This window comes from Ambystoma mexicanum, chromosome 6q (assembly GCF_040938575.1).
Source record: "Ambystoma mexicanum isolate Mex_15411 chromosome 6q, UKY_AmexF1_1, whole genome shotgun sequence".
NCBI classification, from domain to species: Eukaryota; Metazoa; Chordata; class Amphibia; order Caudata; family Ambystomatidae; genus Ambystoma; species Ambystoma mexicanum.
This window is the reverse complement of record NC_090937.1, coordinates 1,168,659,699-1,168,680,399: the sequence shown is the minus strand read 5'-3', so window position 1 is coordinate 1,168,680,399 and position 20,701 is coordinate 1,168,659,699. Positions and strand designations below refer to the sequence as shown.

Sequence of the window (20,701 nt, the reverse complement as noted above, 5' to 3'; positions counted from 1 at the left end):
GCTGGTGATGAGGGTCCAAGACTTCTGCAGGCTGGTTAGGGCAGAATTCAATTATTTGTGGGTTCTGGGGCGAGCGGTGACCTTCCAGGGCTGCAAACCACCAATAGCCTGGGACCTCAAAGCTAAAAGTTCTGCAAAGTCTTCCCGTGAAAGAAACGTGCTGAAACGTCAGTGGACTCCAGCGGGACCTCCAGAAGCAAGATTCTATTCCTTGAAGTCCCCTTACCAGAGAGCTAGACCGAGATAACAAGGCAAAGGGCACCAAATCCACAGGGCTACGAGAAGCACTGAAGCATCATCTCCTGGGAGCCTTTTCTCTCGACTGGTACTGCAATTTCCCCATCAGTGCAGCATTGTGAAGGCATCAGTCTTGCAAGCTCTTCTTCACTGCTGAAGTACTGTGTGGCTTGAGGTAATACTTATCAAAGGTCTTTGTGTCGCTCCTGTGTGGCTAGGGTGGTGATTAGTGTAGTTGGGAGTTCGCCCTTACCGTTTGCCCTGGCCCAACGCTGGAACGCATCTAGGGAGCCTTCTACGAAATCCCTGAACATTTCTACCAACTCTAACGTCTTAATTACTTGCTAGATGAGAACTCCTCTTGAACTCTAACTTTATTACAGTTTGTGCCTCATCCGGACATGCCTACTGTTGTCCACTGGACCACCAGTGTGCACTTCTGCCTCTGGGAAAACTCAAGCCCTAGATTAGGAAAGAACTGCTAAAATATAAGGGTTCTGTAAAGAAAATATAACTAATGTTAATACTGTGACCATATATTTCTTTAGGTTCCAATATTCTAGAAAGTAACATTGTTAGTATAACTGTTATTGCTTGACACGGAATAAGTAACAGTTTACTACCAATTGTGTCCGCTTACCTTGAATTACATACGGTCATTCTAAATGCGTTATGTACTTGGGTTTATTTACCATAAGTATTGTTGGTTTGTACATTGCGTGCATAACTTATAATACATACCTTTCTAAAGAATCCTCTATGTGTATATATGATACATTACTCACCGTAATCTTATTTCTGATGCTTGTATCTGCTTAGATTCACATGCTGTGCATAGGCTGACATTTAGTGGAAGCTGCATAGTATTACAGTTTGTTTTTCGAAACCCGAAAAGGTCAGTTGAACCAGGGCGTGCCAGTAATACTATCCCTAGTGTGGCGTCCCCTGTACCCATGATCCCTCATGCGGTTCATAGTCAAAACCTCGAAAATCAAAATGTCGACAGTCAAAATATCGAGAACTTTTGTTTTTATACGAAATGGGGGGGTACCCCCAACCCCCTTTTTTTTTTGCTTTTATCTTTTTTTTAACATACGAGAGCCAAAAAATATGACTAAATAAAAACAAATTATTCGACTTTTTTTTTTCCCCCCGACATTTTTGTCATTCAACATTTTTTTCCCGATATTTTGACTGCACACCCCCTCACGCATGTAGGACCCTCAGATTGTATTTTTTCTGACAGGAGGTAGCATGAGGAGTAGCGCGAGTAGAGTGTCCAAGCAGATAAGATAGATAAGACTACAAGCATCTATGCGCCTTCTCTCAGAGGGGAAGGAAGGGCGGGCGCATGTGAATCTAAGCAGATACAAGCATCAGAAATACGATTACGGTGAGTAATGTATCCCTTCTGAGGCTTGTGGACTCTGCTTAGATAACATGCTGTGCATAGATTAGCAAGCAGTGAGCAGTGTTAGAAGAAGGGGGTGGGATGTGAGCAGGTTCATGAGCGAACAAGTGTCTTAGAACCGCCTGTCCCACTTGAGTATCTGTCTTGGAATGAGCGTCAATGCAGTAGTGCTGAGTAAAGGTGTGAATAGAGCTCCATGTAGCTGCTAGCTGCTTTGCAAATGCTGTCAAGGGGTACATTTGCAATGAAAGCCAGAATGGCTCCAGTACCTCTTGTAGAGTGGGCCCTTGGCGTTAAAGGCAGCGTTTTGTCTGAAAGGGACTAGCACAGTTGGATACATCCGACAATCCACCTAGAGATGGCATTCTTAGAGACGCGATCTCCTTCTCTGCCTGGAGCTATGGAGATGAACAGTTGATCTGTTATTCTTAGCGGTCTGGTCTTGTCTACATAGTAGAGGACCGCCCCCTCACATCTAGTGAGTGGAGTTTCAACTCAGCAGAGCTCTTGGGTTCTTGTAAGAAGGCCGGTAGCTTAATAGACTGGTTAACATAGAATTTTGAAATGAACTTAGGTGAGAACCTAGGGTGAGTGCGTAAAACCGGTTTATTCTTATGAACAGTAAAGAAAGGATCCTTCGCTGACAGCTTGAAATTCACCGACCCTTCATATGGAGGTGATGGCTAGTAAGAAGGCAGTTTTATAAGTCAGGTGTTTGAGATTAGATTTGTGCATGGGCTCAAAGGGAGGTCCCATGAGCTCAGCAAATACCACATTAAGGTCCCAACCTGGTGGTGGGTTAGAGATTGGAGGGTGGAGTCTCTTTACCCCTTCCATAAATGCTTTGACAACTGGCACTTTCCACCATGACACCTTGTTATGGGAAGTGGTGTAGGCTGAGCTGCCAGGTGAACTTTAAGTGAGTTAAACACTAACCCTGCATCCAGTAGGTGGAGCATATAGGTAACAATAGAAGGAGTACAATCAACTGGGTTGATTTGCTTATTCTGGCACCAAATTATGAATCGTTTCCATTCGTCATAGTAACAGTGCCTCGTGTTAGATTTTCTTGACTCTTTCAAGATTTCCATACATCTGGGGTAATTTGAGATGTCCGAACTCTGACTTCAGGAGCCATGCTCCCAAGTTCGAGTTGGGCTGAGGATACATTGTTTGCCCCTCATGCTGGGAGAGTAGGTTGTACCGGCACAGGAGTTTGATGGGTTGCACCCCGCCAGTTTGCGTAGGTGTGGATACCATGGTTGTCTCGCCCACATAGGAGCAACCAGGATGTGCATCGTCTGTTACCTGTGGATCTTGTTCACCACTTTCCTCATCAGAGGGTTTGGTGGAAAATCGTAGGCAAACATCCCTGACCAATTCACCCATAGGGCGTTCCCCTTGGAGCCTGGCTGGAGGAACCTGGATGCGAAGTCTGGGCATTGCCTGTTTTAGCTTGCGGTTAATAGGTCTATAGTGGGGAAACCCCACTGAGAGAAGAGGTCTCCTACTACTTCTTCGTGTACTTCTTCGCCACTCGTGTTCCTCTGGGAGGGGATCTCTACTCAGAGCATCCGCTAGCGAATTGAGTTCCCCTGGAACATGTTGGGATAACAAGTAAATCTTCTGTTTGAGTGCCCATTTCCTAATCTTCTGGGCAAGCTTGGACAGATTTGGTGAACAAGTGCCCAAGTCTAAAACATTGCAGTCGTGCTGTCGGTTAGGATCTGCACAGACAGGTTGGATGGGAGGGGTTTGAATGCCCGAAGCGCTCTGAAGACTGCCAGATTAATGTGGTTCTGAGCCACTGTGTGAGACCAGAGACCCTGAGATGTATGGTGAAGGTAGTGGGCTCCCCACCCTGCTAGAGAGGCGTCTGTTTTAACAACGGCCTGTATCTCTGGATCGTAGAAAGGTTTCCCTAAGATGCTACTCCTCCCCCCGACCCCTCCTGCCCCTTCTCCGCTCCCCCCCAGCAGCTGTCCCACTAAAATGTGCCTTGATCCACTGCAGTTCCTTACCACCACATGCCCTGGCTGTGCACGACCTGATTAGCAGTAACAAACTCGACCTACTGTTCCCCAGCGAAACATGGCTGACTGACCAATCTGGCATGGCCCTCACCCTCGCAATCCCAGCTGGCTTCATAATCTATAGACAGGACCGCTCCTCCCACAGAGGGGGGCGGGGTAGCAGTCATCGCCAAGGAAACACTAGCAATCCGGAAAATTCTGCAGGACCTTGATCCGAACACGGACTTTCTTCTGCTCAAGCTCTCCCATAACTGCACTTTCGCCTTCCACCTTGTCTACCGCCGCCCTGGCCCGGCCAATGATTTTAAGGATGCCCTTATCCACACACTATCCCATAACCTTAAGAAGTCCTACAAAGTCCTGCTCTTGGGCGACCTAAACCTCGGCCTGAATGACCCTAGCGATCCACACGCCAAGGCCCTCCATAAAGCACTCTCCACTCTCGGCTTCTCCCAAAATGTCTCTAGCCCTACCCCCTCTAAAGGACCCCACCATACCCTAAACTGGCTACCTCACCATAATTGCTCCATCAGCCGCCCTGAGATCTCTCCTGTTCCGTGGTCCGACCACTATTGCATTCAATTCAACATTATCACCACCACTAAAGGACACCCCCACACCCACCAATCTTTTACCAGCCGCACTCTCACGAAGCTCCAGGCAGCTCACGCATGACAACCTCTCACAACACCTTGTGGTGCCCGCCTTACTGCCCCCTTTCTCAAATGACCCTGAGACACCGGCCAATGACTTCAAAAGGATCATCACCCAGGCCACTGACACTATGGCCCCACTCGCCCTCAAAAAAGTGAAGCATACTAATGCAGGAACTCCTGCAGCTACACGCCAGAAAAAGGGCTGCCTTCACCACCTGAACCAATAACCCAACAGAAACCACCAAAGCTGCATTCAAAGCCCCATCTAAACAATACAAAACCACCATCACCAACACAAAAGCCTCCTCCAACACCACGATAGCTAATGCTAAAACAGGGACAAGAGAAATCTTCTCTATTTTCAGATAGCTGGAGACCTCCCACCCCTCCTTCATCACTCCTCAAGGATAAAGCCTGGTGTAATACAATACAGTCTGCCATACTGAATAAGCTTGACACTGCAGGCAAAAATCCTCTCCCATCAAAGGGCTCTCACCGACCTAACACCTAAGAATCACAGTAGCCCACTACTAACAACCGACTCAAGTCGCTCCCCTATGTTCAACTTTAAAGACATGAATGAATCAAGTCATCGCACTCCTCTGGTCTATCAAACCATCGAATTGTAAAGGGGATACCTGCCCGGCACAAGTCATCACGGACTGTGCACCCTCCCTACCGGCCCTGCCCCCCCACCCCCGCATCATCACGGCATTCATTACTGCCCCTTTCTGGTCTGGCCATGTCCCTCTGGGACATAAGGAAGCGTGGGTTCTTCGTTCTTCCGCTCCTTAAAAAACCCTCCTTGGATCCAACTATCCCAGGAAACTACAGGCCTATTACCACTGTCCCCTTCCTACTAAAAATCCTGGACAAAGCAGCCTACCTGCACGTTCAAAAATTCCTTGAAGATAACCATCTTCTTGGACTACGGCAATCAGGGGTCACGGCACGGCACGGACACCGGCCTCCTTGACCTAAAAAAAAACGGATGACCTCAGACGCAGGCAAACCGGCGCTCCTTCTGCTCCTAGACCTCTCTGCTGCGTTTGACTTGGTGGATCATAAGACTGTTTGCCATCATCTCTCCACTGCAGCAAACTTCTCAACCAATGTATGCAATTGGATAACTTCTTTCCTGCAGGACAGATCAATGAGGGTCTTCTCCGACTCCGCCTGTGCCAACCCCAGCACCATCAAATGTGGGGTTCCACACGGCTCTTGCATTGCTCCCACCCTCTACAACCTCTTCACAAGGCCATTATTCAAAATCTTGGACGCCCTGGGGATCTCATATATGAACTATGCCGATGACACCCAGGTGCTCATCCCCCCTTTCGGGTGATTACATGTCTGACTCACACTCAACTCCATCTACTCCACAATCCAATCTTGGATGGCAGAAAACTGGCTTTGTCTCAACAGCGAGAAAACAGAGCTTCTGCTGGTTGGCTCCCCATCTACCATAAGCAAGTTAGACCAACAATACTACTCCTTCACCATTGATGACATCCCCATCACTGTCTCACAATCAATTAAAACTTTGGACATGTGCTTGGAACCTAAACTATCCATGAACAGACAGGATAACGCCATTGCGTCTACCTCCGCATACCACTCCAAACTCATCAACACAGTAAGACCATTTTTGTCCCAACAAATTTGCCTCACCATTGCCAGGGCTATCATTGGATCCAGACTGGACTAGTGTAATGCACGCCTAGTAGGCACCTCAGGCAAAATTCTGGATCCCCTTCTCTACCAGCTGCCACTGAAACAAAGAACTGTTTAGTCTTATTTAGTGGTTAAGTCCTTTCCATGTAAAACATGACTGCCCTGCGCACGTCTAGTGTGTGAAGGCTTCTTTCGGCCATGTTAGTAGGTTTCTGGAAGAACGTGGGTAGTTCGATAGACTGGTTCATATGGAACTTTGAAATAAATTTCAACGCAAACCTGGGATGTGTGCGCAGAACAACCTTATCTTTGTGGACTGTAACAAAGGGGTCTAAAACATAAAGAGCCTGTAGTTCGCTAACCCTTCGGATAGAAGTGATAGCCACTAGGAAGGCTGTCTTATAAGTCAGGTCTTTCAGACTGGCTTTATGCATAGGCTCAAAGGGAGCTCCCATGAGCCTGGTCAAAACCACATTCAGATCCCACCCAGGGGCTGGATGAGAGATGGGAGGATAAATCCTCTTAACCCCTTCCATAAAAGCTTTAATTACTGCCATCTTCCACCACAATACTTTTTGCTGTGATGTGGTGTAGGCTGACAACACAACCAGATGAACCTTTAGTGAATTGAAGACTAACCCAGTGTCCAACAGATGGGTTAGATACAACACAATGTGTGAGGGGGAGCAATCGATGCGATTGACGCCCTTGGAATTGCACCAGATGACAAACCGTTTCCATTTGCTGGCATAGCAATAACGTGTATTAGGCTTTCTCGCTTCCCTGAGTATGTCCATGCATCTTTGAGGGAGTTGCAGGTGTCCAAACTCTAAGATCTCAGGAGCCAGGCTGCTAAGTTCAGAGTTTGTGGGCATGGGTGGAGGGTCCCCCCTCTGTCCTGAGACATGTTGTACAGGCAGCGCAGTTTGACTGGTGGGGAGAGGCCATCTCCATCAGGTGAGCGAACCAGGGTTGGCAGGCCCACATGGGGGCCACCAGTATCATGGTGTTGAGAAGGGGGGGGTGAGGGGGGTGGGGAGCGTAGACAAATTTCCCCGACCATGTTATCCAGAGACCGTTCCCCTTGGATCAGTTCTGGGGGTACCTGGAAGCCTAGTCTTGGCATTGGGCGTTCTCCCGAGTAGTGAACAGGTCGATCTCTGGGAAACCCCATTCTGCAAAGACGTTGGACACAATGTCTTCATGCAGCCGTCATTCGTATTCTTCTGGCAGAGGAAAATCTCTGCTGAGTATGTCTGCCAGAAGATTGTTGGGACATCAAAAACATCCTGTGTTTGAGAGCCCATATCCAAATGTTCTGGAACAGCTTGGATAGCCCTGGAGAGTGAGTGCCCACCTCCCCCCCCTGTTTGTTCAAGTAATACATTGCTGTCGGTGAGGATCAGCACTGTCTTCCCTTGCAGTTGTCTCTGAAAGGCTTTCAAAGCTTTGAACACCTCCAGTAGCTCCAGTAAGTTTATGTGATTGGACGCTACCTGAGGGGACCACACACCGTGTGCTGTATGCTCAAGCAGGTGAGCCCCCTCATCCCCCTACCCTGTGAGAGATGCGTCTGTCGTGGGAGTGGCTTCCACTGCAAGGGTAGTTCAAGGTCTTTCCCCTCAAGAGGTTTTCTCATGACCACCACTGCAGAGAGAGAAGGAGGGATGGCGAGACAACTAACAGATCTTCCCATTGTCCGCTGGCCTGACACCACTGGCTGTTGAGCCACTCTTGCATGGGACACATGCGCATCCACGCGTGGGGAACCAAGTATATGCATGACGCCATCATCCCTAGCAATCGCATGGCTTTGCGAACCGTCACCTCACAACTGGCTACATATTGAGGAACCTGAGAGAGCATGTTCTGAACCCTCTCGCTGGAGGGAAAGATAAGGCCGTCTTCCGTCCGAATTAGCGCTCACAGAAATCTTTTTACTTGGCTGGGGACTAAGCTGGATTTCTTTTCGTTGATTGAAAATCCCAGGCTGAAGAGGAGATCTACTGTTTTTTGGGTGCTCGAAAAACAAGGGTCGAAAGAGTCCCCTGTAATGAGCCAGTCGTCGAGTGTTAGGGAGAATTCTCTGTTTAGGCAGAATTTCCTAACCTAGTGAGTCCCCCAGCAGCTTTGCTGGATTTTTGGGGTTTATTTTTTTCTCCTGCCAAGAGGGAGACTCTTTTACCCTCACTCTTGGGCATGATTTGAGTGTGTTTCTTTGAATCTAGATGTGTTTAATGGGCTATGGGGTCTTTTACTCCATAGGGCTTCATGTGTTTTTGTGATGTGTGTTACACAGCACCCTCAGTGCAGTGACACAGGGGTGTCATAGTGACCCCCCAGTATAGACTCCATACCCTGGGACCGACTACTGTCTCCCAGGGCATGTAAAGTCACCATTGACTTTACTAGTCTTAAATTCTGAACAGAACCAGTACAAACCATCATATTGTGGACGTACTGGCTGGGGCAATTCAATTGCCCCGGGGTCTGTTAGTCGAGGGGGCAAGTCTCCGTCCCCCCTGATCGAGTTTTGGCTGGTGGCAGTGGATACTACTTTTTATATTCAACCACAAATATTTTCTTATGGGATACCAGGTTTTACCACGACCGCGAAACAAAGGTACCACCTTTAACCGGAAAACTCCGTGGCTGGTTTCTTCCCTGGTAGTGCAACGACCTTCATCTTTCCTCCAAGTCGAGATCTTCTCTTCCCCTGGACGACGACGCAACTTGCACCCACTACCAGGAACAACTGCCACCGCTGGAGGATCCTTCCCACTTAAGGTACCGTGTCCCGCCTGGCTTCCCTTGCTACCGACTGTACGGGGAAGATTTAGCCCCCGGCTTTCGAACCTGGGTTAGTCTGGGACACCCTGGCTAAACTTTCTTAAAGCCTCTCTAAACTATTTTTAGACGGTCAGGATCCATGGTGAGATCATTACTACTTCCTAGCCCAAGATTCCGGGAGGTTACGTTAAGTGAGTCTGGAAAACAACCCTTTTCCCCATCTCATGCCACTAGTACCAGAAGTCATGGATATGACATGTTAATCTTGGTGTCCTCGAAATACGTTAATCACCTTCATTGCTAAGCTGTGTCTACAATTTAGGACACACGTGAAAATGTACACCAAAAAGCGAACATTGCCACCCTGTGGGGCATCATGATGCCATGTCGTTTCCGCCACCGCCATGTTAGACTAGGTCCGGGTTACCCACCTTTCCGTTCTTTGATCTCAAAGCAATTTGAGAACTGGGCGACCTATTAACCTCTACCAAGTTTTCAGGCTGCGTGGATATAAACCTTTGGCCTGTTGTGGTCTTTAACCCCAAGGGTGGGGCAACCCCATCAGCCCCCACCCTGGGGTCTACCTCTGTCCCTGCTGAGGAAATCCCCAAACTGTCCTTGATGACTTTCAGCACTGGATTGCTGGCGGGATCTGTGCTCGATCGAGAATTCATAGCCTTGTGCGTACCAACATCCCTTGCCACACGTTTATTCAGGGACTTTGCCAACAAGCTCATCACCCCTAGACAGGTATCCAATTTCCCTGCATTACTTATTTCTCACCTGTCCGTCAACAGCCAGAAAGCATCCTTCAATTCCATAAGGGCTGTAGAGAGCCTGTCTAGATATTTAGCAAAATATAAAATGGAGTCTGTATTTGTGCTTGGACTGGGCCCAACAGTAGGTTCAACATCAGGCTAGAGGCCATAGGATCAGGAGATGCAGAATTCCATGAACATCCTTGTGGGCACATGGGACGATTACTACTCAGTTTCTTAATTATGGATGGAATACATGGAGTTCTCTGCACGGATTGCCTCCTCATTCATCACCCAAGTTGTGGTGGCTCCCCATGAGCCTCTGGCTTTGTGCCACCAAATTGATGGCAGCCTGCCTAAAACCCTTGGCCGCTTTTGTGCCTGTATAATTAGCTACATCACCTCCTTTTTTTTACTACCCCTTGTATCTGGAGTTCAGCCACCATGAGAGCTAGATTCAAAGCACAGCCTACTGCCGAGCCGAGCAACCACCTATCAACCACCTATCCCTCACATTGCAGTTGAGGCCCCAAGGAGTAGCAGAGGGTGGCAGGTGAAGCAAATGGCTAATCACAGGGTACCAGCCTCCTCGACTGCCAGGATTCCTAACTTCCTGGACTTCACCCAGCCTTACAGCAGCTGCACCGCAACAGCTCATCTCAAAAAGAGGGGTAGTTCAAAAGGGAAGGAAGCCTGCTACAGCGTGTCAAGCTGCACCTTAATTGAGGCTGCTTCCGACGAGCCATGAACTCAGCAAGGTACTGCTCAGTTTACTTGAGGATACTAATAGTTATGCGGAGTTATGGGTTGTGGATTCGGGCATTTAATGGAGATGCATCACCCTCAAGTGGCGAGCCAAACACACAACAACCTCCTGCCAGCAGTGCACCACCAGGTGACCTCATCATATATTAAAAGAGCACTCCGGGCAGGAATAGGGAAACACTCTGTACGGTGCCCGTCAAGTCACCCTTCATGCTCACAACCTCAGCCGTGCCCGCGGTATAGCAGACCCAGAATACCAGCCAATGGCTGCAGAACCACGCGTGGAAGGGACCTCACACTGCATCTCCACAAAAACCAGCAGTGAGGCCGTCTGACGTTTGTGTTTGTCATTCCAGTATTACAGGATCACATAAGTTTCAGCTTGTGCGCCCCAGGACGTGCAAGCTGAATGTGAAGGAGAGTACCTTTAGGATAACAGTGACTGCTGCATGAACACTCCACCGTTCGGCTAATGCTACCCAATTCGAGAAGGATTTGAAGACCCACCTTTTCAAAAAAATCCTATAAAGCATTCATCTGAAACACCTTGTTCAAGTTTGTTCTGGCAAAGCCTTGGTTTGGCAAGTTAACTCTGAACCAGATAACAGCAACATTGTACGTATTAGAACACAAAACTCAAAAGACAGTTCCTGTCTTAATATATTCACTTACTTGATTGCTGAGAAAAGTGTCCTAAAAAGCTGAATAAAAATGTCATTGCAGTCCTCCAACTCAAAGCAGATGTTATAGGATTTCACCCAAGCTAAGTTCTACAAATGAAAAAAGGCAGACAGGTTAGTCAATACCAGAAAAGTATTCAAATAAATCACCACTACACCAAGCAAGCAACTAAATCGAAGAACTAGAAATTAATATACGCAGACCACATTAATAGGTGATGCATGGAAGAACTTTGTTGCAAAGCAATTGAGGGTTTAAAATGTTTTTAAAATATAACAGGAAACCACCATTAACCAGTTTCAAGAACGTGCCCATTTACCAGTATGATCTACAGGGCTCGTAAAATCTACCAGCCCACTAGCATTGACAAGTAGTTTTTATGAAGGGAGATTACTATTTGCATGATACTCCACCTTGCTAGCGAGTACGGATGTTGAGACATTTTTCATTTACTACAAACACTTTGCTTGCAGTAAGTGGCAAATACAGGTTTCACTGTGCATGCTTGACAGCATTGCAGCAAATATGAAGTGTGCTTACGGCGACATGCACCATTTTACAAAAAGCACTGGTAAATATTTTGTCACCAGTCACCTTGGGGCAAGTGCATTTCTCCTAGGTCGAGTAAGTAAACTAATGAACTCGCCCTGCAGGTCTAGTGGGATTTTTAAGAATTTGCAAGGCCTGATGTAAGAGTGGAAGCGGTGGGCTCAACTGGCGTTTATGAATTTTTTGTTTATTGCAGTTTTTAATTGCAAACTATTCGGATTGACAGCAGAGGTGCTCTGTGTTCTGCAAGCATCCTCCCCTGGCATCCCCCTTCAGCTCTCTTGTAGTGCCAGTGTGGGGGTTTGAAGCCTTCAATGTGCGTACAAACTTTGGTAATAGGTGGTCTGCTTCCTAAGATCATGCTTCTAGCAACAGGAAGAGACTGATTTGGGTTACACTCTGAGTATTATTGTGCTTGGGTGTAGGAGTCCCCCTCACCACCCGCTGAGATTGCTGACTAGGACCAGTGGTAGTCTGGAATTACACTCCACCCAACAAAGGAAATGGTAACCCTGTAAATCGCATCCTACATTTAGTCATAATTTACAACTTGAAGTTAGCATGCCAGCGCAGATGCGTCTTGCGTAGCGAGGTGGCTAAAACCAGTAAATGTCTTCGCAGCCCGGTGAAAATATAGACACCCTCCAAAGACGCTCCTCTTCCTAAAAAAAGGCAAAAATGAAGCTGCTGGTAAACCAGAGTATTCTGGCTTTACTAAGGACTCACAACCTAAAATTACAATCTTCTTAACTACCACATTTTGATGTCTGAGGAAGCAATACCATCACTGGTTCTAACTATCGAACAGACTATCAATGTAGAAGATACCATCTAACCATTAATTTACTAATAATGATGGTTCATTATTAAATCTCTGCCTCAATTTGAACCGCAACATTTGGGGTCAGTTCCACCCAGCAACCACGACATCATTGACACACATTTATCAGCTAGTCCCAACCTTGTAGACTTGATCTTGAGCCCTGAGCAGTCCTGTGACAGCCTTTCTGCTGATGAGACTTCAGCTGTAACCCAGAATAATATCTTGCAGGTGCAGTATCCCCGGTTCTTGCTAACAACGAGATCATATCTACATTTGATGCTTTTTTCACCCTTTGTACAAACTTAGCTGCTGAGCATCATGAGTTGAAGGGCATAATTTCAAATGTTGGTGATATTAGATTGCTCTTCTGAATGCAAATATCAGGATAATGAGCCCTGTGGCTCTATTTTTTTTGCATCTCAAATCTCAGCTGCACCAAGGAATAGAATGCCATTAAGGATAGATAATATGTTAATTGCTGCGAATCATGTTGCTCATATTGGTGACCGAGTGGTAAATTCGAACTTCCTTGACCCGGGGTTGGAGCAGGACAATGCAATAAACTTTTACTGCCGAATCCGAACAAGATGCAATTGAGGCATTATGTGATGGGATCTCACCAAACAGCACATCTCCGCGTTGAAAGCAATGCTGCCTTTCCTGCCCAAACCACCACGTAAACCAAAGACAAGGGTAATGGTCTAATCGAGGCAAGTAAAACTAAGGGGACCTTTAGACAGATTTGTGCCAAGAATGTAGTTGTTCCCCCGGAACAATCTAAACAAGTGCTTAAGTGTAATTGGAAGAAAGCCATACCTCTCCCAGTTAATTATTTAAAAGCTCATCAGCTGGAGTCCAAAATGGAAAACATTCTTTCCGACCCACCACCGTCCATTAATGGCTTTACATCTGCAGGCACCATTAGTAATCAGGCTACGATTGTTGATTGCTCTGATCGACTTGCATTGATTGACCCTAAAGTGTCGGTTCGATTTGGAACTCTGGTGAGATTGGAAAAACTATCCCCTACGGTCAATTGCCCTTTCTCAAATCGATCCCAGTTATTAACGATGTCAAAGAACATTCCCTGGCTCTCAGCTATCAAGAATAGTGATCTGGTGCAGGTGGATCTTCCTTATAGGAATAGTGTCCCAAATTGGGCACTTATTGAGCTTGTTTCTCCGGCTATGGTTTCACTGTTGTACATTAAATAAAAATGGACTACAATTTGACTGTGTGTTGCAAACACCCTGTGTGCCCGGTAGTTTCCCCATTTAACATCCTGCTGTCTACTTCCATACAGAGACCCACTAAGTTGATAAGCACACCAATAGCAGCACAAACTATATGCAAATGGATGTGGCATCTGAGCCTCGCAACTCCGCTTTTAGGATGCACAAATCTGCCTGGCCTTTTGAACAAATTAGCCCGGATAGTTATTGACAGCACTGTAACTTAAAATTCATTAGCTGGAATACCTGTTTTCGTTCCTTTTTTAACCAAACCCCTGGGTATCTCATATTCAGAATTGGAACATATTCATCTTACAAGTGACTAGGGCAGTGGGGGATTTTCATGTAGAGGGTTAGAACATCCTGCAGACAAGCTGTAACGTGGCGCCCCTTTGGTGGGCCTTGCGATCAGTGCCTAATACTTTTTAATATTGGAGCCCTTCTGCAAGGATCTTGTTTCTCCTTACATCCCATCGACTCTTCTTAATGTCCATCCACCTGAGAATTGTATTTTGGTTTTCAATATCTACTCTCCCCCAGGGCGTTTTCAAGTAAAGGACATTCTTTGTGACATGGGAAACTTTGTGTAAATGGGATGAACATAGCCGAAAGGGCAAAATAATTGTGCCTGGTGATCTAAACGCTCCTTTGCTTTTAGAATCCTACTATATTTCAAATGAAGATGCATCTATTGAGCGCTCCCATTGCTCCAAGTTGTCATAGATTGGGGGTGAATCCGTGTGGACTACTATTTTTAATATGCATGACCTAATTTGTATGAATCAAAATCTAAAAAAAGAGTGGTGATCTCCACTGTTCACGTGACTAATAAAAGTAGCTTTTCATGTCTAGACTATGTATATATGGCTCACCAAATATGGTAAGGATGTGGAGTGCTCTCTGCCATTTTTACTACTCTAAGCGACCATGCTATTATAACCTGAAGAGTTGCCGTCTAAAATAATTAACCATCTTAAAGACCACGTTATCCATGGTAATCGCCTTGTATGGGGTGGCAGAAACGTCACTACAAATTTACCTACGTAAGTGGCTTGCAGTGAATCAGTGGGACTTGCCTGGTATGATGTTTGAGTAAATTGTTAAAGTTAAATTCTGGGCATTAGAAATATGGGAACCCTGCATCACCAGCCACTGCCAACTAAAGCAGATTTGCTTCTGAGGTCACTGGGTCAGCCCAGGACAAGAGGAGAAGAATCACTAATGGAACATGGGATCCCCTCCTGAGCAGGTGACCACTCTGGACCCATTAATGGTTGCTGAGCATGTACAGCAACCACATCTGAAAACCACCGACTACCGCCTGCAGAAATGCTTTTTCCGTCCCAGGGTATTTTTCTCCTGGCTTTCTGGCACTGTTGGAGTCTTTTGCTGACACAATTCTTCATCTCTGGGGCTAGTCTTCATCTTCAAGGAATTCTGTTGTACGAAACCCTTAGAACTCGAGGAAATACTCCTTGGGGAACTTCACAAAGTTAACTTCTACCAAAGACTGCCCCTATTCTTTGAACATGTCCGCCTAGATAGAAATAGACTACTTGCTATTAATGGCTTTTTAATTCTAAGAGGGACTCAAAAGAGAGATTCTATTGACAAAAAAAAACTTACTTAAAACTGATACTAACTAGATAAATTGCAGCATATTCAACTTTACAAAATTACTCATCTCGGAGTACTCTTGTCTTACATAAAGATTATATTTTTATCAAAATAAGCGTGTGCAACATTTCTCTGGCTACCCATGAAAAAAGCTTAAAAGTTATACCTATTCCTGTGATCCACCCCACTCCACCACCAGAGAGTTAAGCTTAGGCTGCTGTCACGACTAACACTTGAGAGCCTGGTGAGTTTAAGGGAATCACTAGCAGTATCTAGAGCAGGAAGATTGTGTCCGGTTAAAGGTTTGTATACAAAAAGTTCAAATGCAATTGGGTCGAGTCAATAGTACTGAAAACAAAAAGGTTCACATATTTTTTTTCAATTATATATTTTTTTTGGTTTCCGTATAGGTAAAAGAAAAGTGTTTTTTACCACAAAAACGGGGGTTAGACCAACTAACAAAGGAGAAGCTCGACAGCTAAAGGTGTAAGGGGACAAGAGAAGAGGGAAGTTTCACATACAACACAATGAGAAAGATCTTGCATTCAAAATAAATGTATGCCTCAAGATAGTACTCTGGTCTACAATACTGAAAAAATGCCACTAAGTGAGGAAAAGGGTGGGAAAATCAAATACTGGAACTAACAAACAGCAGGCAAAACCTATTGCTTCCTCCAATGTCCAAATGGTTTTAAATGTTTTGAGATCACCTGTTTCACCACCGCAATCGTGGAAACAATTTGAAGCATGAAACTCGATAGAATATCCTACTTTGAAGTATAGCTTTTGTGAAGTGCACTGAAGTGTTAGCAGTTTGGCAGCACTGAGCGCTAGGAACTTCCCTCCCCTACCTTACTTGTTAACAACCAGCATTGTGATTATGCTATTGGTTATCTGGTGTGAGGCATCAGCAAGGACAGCAAGTGTCGCCATCTTCTTTTCTTCGACTCTAATGCCCATGTATGCTTTGTGAAGTCTCTCAAAGCTCTCAGGCAAAACTATAGCGAAACAGATGTTCGAGATGGCAAGAGTTAAAGTGAAATTATTGGCAGACTTCTGGCGAAATAGTCGCCTTGAAAAGATAAGTTGGGAAGAGTATTACACCTTTCTCTAGGGTAACCAATACTAAAGTGCACTCATGAGAAGAGGGGCGGGTCGAGGGTATTGCTGATGAGCTTGTAAATCATCAGGAGTCCAATAAGGAATTGGCGTGTGCTTTGGCTGCTCGGGGAAAACTAGAAGGTCTAACTGACAACTATATTCACTCATCCTCCTTCTACACTTAAATTTGAAGGAGAAGGCAGAATTTACTGCCTCTACTCCTCGGCCCCAACAGCAAAAATCGACCTTCCACATTAACTATGCAGATTGATGACGAACAAAGTCCCAGTGCTCAAAAAGCATTGCTCGCTTTACATTATGTGTCATCATCGTTTGCGTTACTCTACAAAGGAAGGAAGTCTGAGGTCCAAATGCATACGATAATTCTTGGTGCTATTCAAAAGAAGCTGGAGAATACCTTAAACTGCTATTGTATGGACTGATAAGATGAAGTATGCACTTCTCTTCCTCCACCAGAGAGTGTGACCCCTTTGACCGTTCAAGTTTATCCTCATAAAAAGCCAACACAGAAGTGGAAAATGTGGCCAGGATACAATGGAAAAAAGCCTAGAAATGTCAAGGCTCTCAATATCAAGAAATCATCTAGAAAATTCCTGTGAAATCTAACTTTACAGGAATCGCTCGCAAAGGTGAAAAAGAATTTACAGGCTGTTGTAACCAAAGAAAGGTCAATAGCCAAGATGAGTATTAACAGCTATTTTAACTTAACAGTGAAATTTCATTGAGCAGTCAAGTAAATCACTAGTCAGAGTAGGAATCTTTTTGTCATTTGCCTGCACTGAAATCTGCAGCTATGCAAAGTGAACAGTTGCAATGAAACCCAGCACAGAGATGAACTTTTTAAAAAGCAAAGTCTATGCGTCAGTACAAAATGACTTGCTATTATTATTGCTAACCAATCTGTAAATGTGTGCAACAAGTCTTGTTTAGGGAGCAGGCCCAAGGGTGACCCAATCTTTTCTATTGAATCAGGCAAGGCTGACACAATTTCGGATAAGAACACAGCATAACTATCGCATGCTCGATTGCGGGCAAATTCAGCAACCCTGAGCAAGAGGCTAAATGAAGTCGACTTGTCTGGGAGGGCAAATGTGTAGTGCTAACCTTGATAGGGCAGGCAGCACTGCGATATTAATAAAGTAAAAAAGACCTGACGAAGATGATTTGTGTGATAGGTCTAACGTTTTTAGGATGTTGAGGGGCATCAGAGGGGAGGGGGGCAAGGAGATAAAGTGGTGGGCTTTTTCAAACCTGCCTCGCTTAATGGGTCTCTATGTTGGTAAGTGTCAGGAGTGGCACTCTATTAGGAGTGGCACAGGACACCCAGAAAGGGTTTGGGTGGTTGTGCCAAATAAAGTGGACAGATAAGAACACACACAGCGGAAAGGAAAGAGAACGAAGAATAAGCAAGAGTAGCAAGGGAAAAGATACAGAATGAATACCCTCTTGGGGTGTATGCAGATATAGGAAAAGAGTATTCCACGAACCTTGGAAATACTCTAGCCTTCTGCACAGTTTGCTATAACAGAGGACCACGCTGTTTGCTCATGACTTGGAACAGCAGCTCTGGGTGTCTATAATGTAGAAACAGGACAAGGGAAGGGGCAGAGGTTGACTGAAGGGAACCAACAGACAAGCTCTGTACAAAAGGGTCTACAAACAGTACAAGAGAAGATACTACAGACAAATCCAGGAAAGGAGGTGATAGCAAACTAGCAGAAGGAAATGAAAGGAAAGTCGTGTAACAGGATAGGATAGCAGAGGACAGTAAGGAACAAGGTTGAGAGCTCAGAGGAGCAGGAAAGCAATGAGTAAGCCCACAGGGGTAGGACTGTAAGGTAGAACGCCCAGAGGAAAAGGGCTTAGGGCAGCAGAGTAAAGCAGACTGCACGGCAAGGATCCCGTAAGGGCCGGGCAGTAAGGAGTGAACCCTGAGGGACAGGGCCGATGAACGTAGAAGGTAGCAGAGGACTGTAGAGAGCTGCTAGGCCGAGAACCCAGCGGAAAAGGTAGGTAGTAGGCAGCGAAGCGGGATAAGCTGCAAAGTAGGAAGGCCCAGAGGACAAGGGCTGTAGGTAGCCAGAGAGAGGTAGGCTGCAGAGCAGGGAGCCCCAGAGGACAAGGGCTAAGGCAGCCGGAGTGAGGCAGGCTGCAGGGCAGGGAGCCCAGAGGACAAGGGCTGAGGCAGGAAAGCAGCAGAGCGTGATCAGCTGCAATGTAGAGGGTCCGCAGGGCAAGGGCGGAGGCTGGAAGGCAGCAGAGCGTGATCGGCTGCAATGTGGAGAGCCCGGCAGGGCAAGGGCGGAGGCTGGAAGGCAGCAGAGCGTGATCGGCTGCAATGTGGAGAGCCCGGCAGGGCATGAGCTAAGGCTGGAAGGCAGCAGAGCGTGATCCGCTGCAATGTGGAGAGCCCGGCAGGGCAAGGGCGAAGGCTGGAAGGCAGCAGAGCGTGATCCGCTGCAATGTGGAGAGCCCGGCAGGGCAAGGGCGAAGGCTGGAAGGCAGCAGAGCGTGATCCGCTGCAATGTGGATAGCCCGGCAGGGCAAGGGCGAAGGCTGGAAAGCAGCAGAGCGTGATCCGCTGCAATGTGGAGAGCCCGGCAGGGCAAGGGCGGAGACTGGAAGGCAGCAGAGCGTGATCAGCTGCAGTGTGGAGAGCCCAGAGGAGCAGGGCTGTGAGGCAGGGAGCCTGGAAGGCTATGGCTGGAGGCAGCAGGGTGGAGCAAGCAACAAGGCAGGGTCCAAGCAGGAGTGAAGGTAAGCAGCATACAAGATCCGTAGAAAGATGCAAAAGGTGGAGGAAGAACTCTCAGATGCAAGAGGCTGAGCCACTGCAGGCAGCAGCCTTTATACTGCCTAGCCCAGCACAGAGGCAGGCTAATTGGTTGCAACTGGCTAAGCACACCTGCAGGCAATCGGCCACCTCCCTTTCTGTTCCTGGGCTGGTGGAAGCAGGGCAAGTCTCTAGGGCTTCTGGGGGGTGTAGTTCCATTGATGACCAATAAAAACAGCCAGGAATCGATGCTTGTAGCCAGGTGCATTATGGTATGCGTAGTTTGTTGGAAATAATAATTAAGCAGCAAAGTCTCGCAAATGGGAAAATAAGTTTCCAAAGTAAATATAGATGGATCCAAGAGTCTGTTGTAAATAAATGATAAACATAGACCGAATTGAGCGTAAATGGATGCGCCCATGGCGCAGGCATGACAGTAAGGGACATTAAGTCAGGTGCGGTCCCGGCTCATTCACCTGCTCATAGGTTTCTTATCAAAAGTGGTTTGGGGAGGATAAATGATTAGTTCTTAACAGATGAGACTATTCTCTCTTTATTAGCGGAGATCCCTAAATTGCATGCAAACTCAAAAGATATGGAGTGGAATTTAACGATCCATTTCATACCAACTGTATATTAAATCTAAAATTGTGGAGGATGCAATCATAAGGGAACTCTCAACAGTGAAGAAATTTGGTATGAACATTACAGAACGTACACTCATCACCATGAAAAGGAGTTGTGATTTTACTAGTTTGGAGAGGGGTAAGGAAACAACCATCACCATTTACAATAGAGAAAGTGAGAGTAGATCAGTCCACCATCATTGAACCTTACACTTCTACAAATAATGTGGAACAAGATTGATCACGGTTGACAGGAGCCGACGGCCGAGAAGAGTGATCTTTCTACCTCAAAATGGCTTTGGCAGTCCAACCTCCTTTGACCATCCTGTCATGGAATTCTAGAGGGCACATCATTTTTGACCAATCCACAGCTGGTAACAATGTTGGTAAGGAACTAAATTGTTTGTTTACAGGAACATTGGTTGATTAAACGTCCTATTTGGGACAGTTAAATTACCCGTTTTCAGGCTGCACGAAAATGAAACCTGAGGTGCCCGATGGAGGGTGGTGGGAGGGCCTGCAATCTGGCTGTGGGATAACAAGTGAAAGAATTGGAATTACCGATGGGGGCAAGTTTGTTATAACAATTCAGTTAAAAAAAAACAGGCATTGTTAGTCAATGTATACTGGCATGAGGGGCTAGAGAGATCAATACATTTTGGGAGATCTTAAGATCTTTTATGGATAGCTGGATGGGTAACAATAGCCTAAAGCATGCGATTATTTTGGGGATCTGAATTCTTCTTGTCCTGCATGCTCACATGTTTCATCTGATGGCTTTACACAGAAGAAGGTGTGAAACGAGACAAAGTGGCTTGCTTGTATTTGTACATTAGGTTTGATGCAAATGAATGGAGCTGTGAATGGGATGTTGCAGGAAATCACATTGGTTCAGAGGAGAAATTAAGTACACGTAGGATTTTTTTTTTAATAGACGATTATTTTCTATTGATC

The 20,701-nt window shown here is 46.1% G+C and overlaps 1 protein-coding gene across 2 annotated transcripts in view; it reads right to left on the bottom strand.

Moving 5' to 3' along the window:
• PDS5A (PDS5 cohesin associated factor A) overlaps positions 1-20,701 on the bottom strand; it is a 1,291,333-nt gene that overhangs the window by 1,179,970 nt on the left and 90,662 nt on the right. For both annotated transcript variants that reach the window (XM_069631774.1, XM_069631773.1), the window contains exon 5: positions 10,997-11,094. In XM_069631774.1, the coding sequence (XP_069487875.1) occupies positions 10,997-11,094 (98 nt within the window). The remainder of the gene's footprint in view (positions 1-10,996; positions 11,095-20,701) is intronic.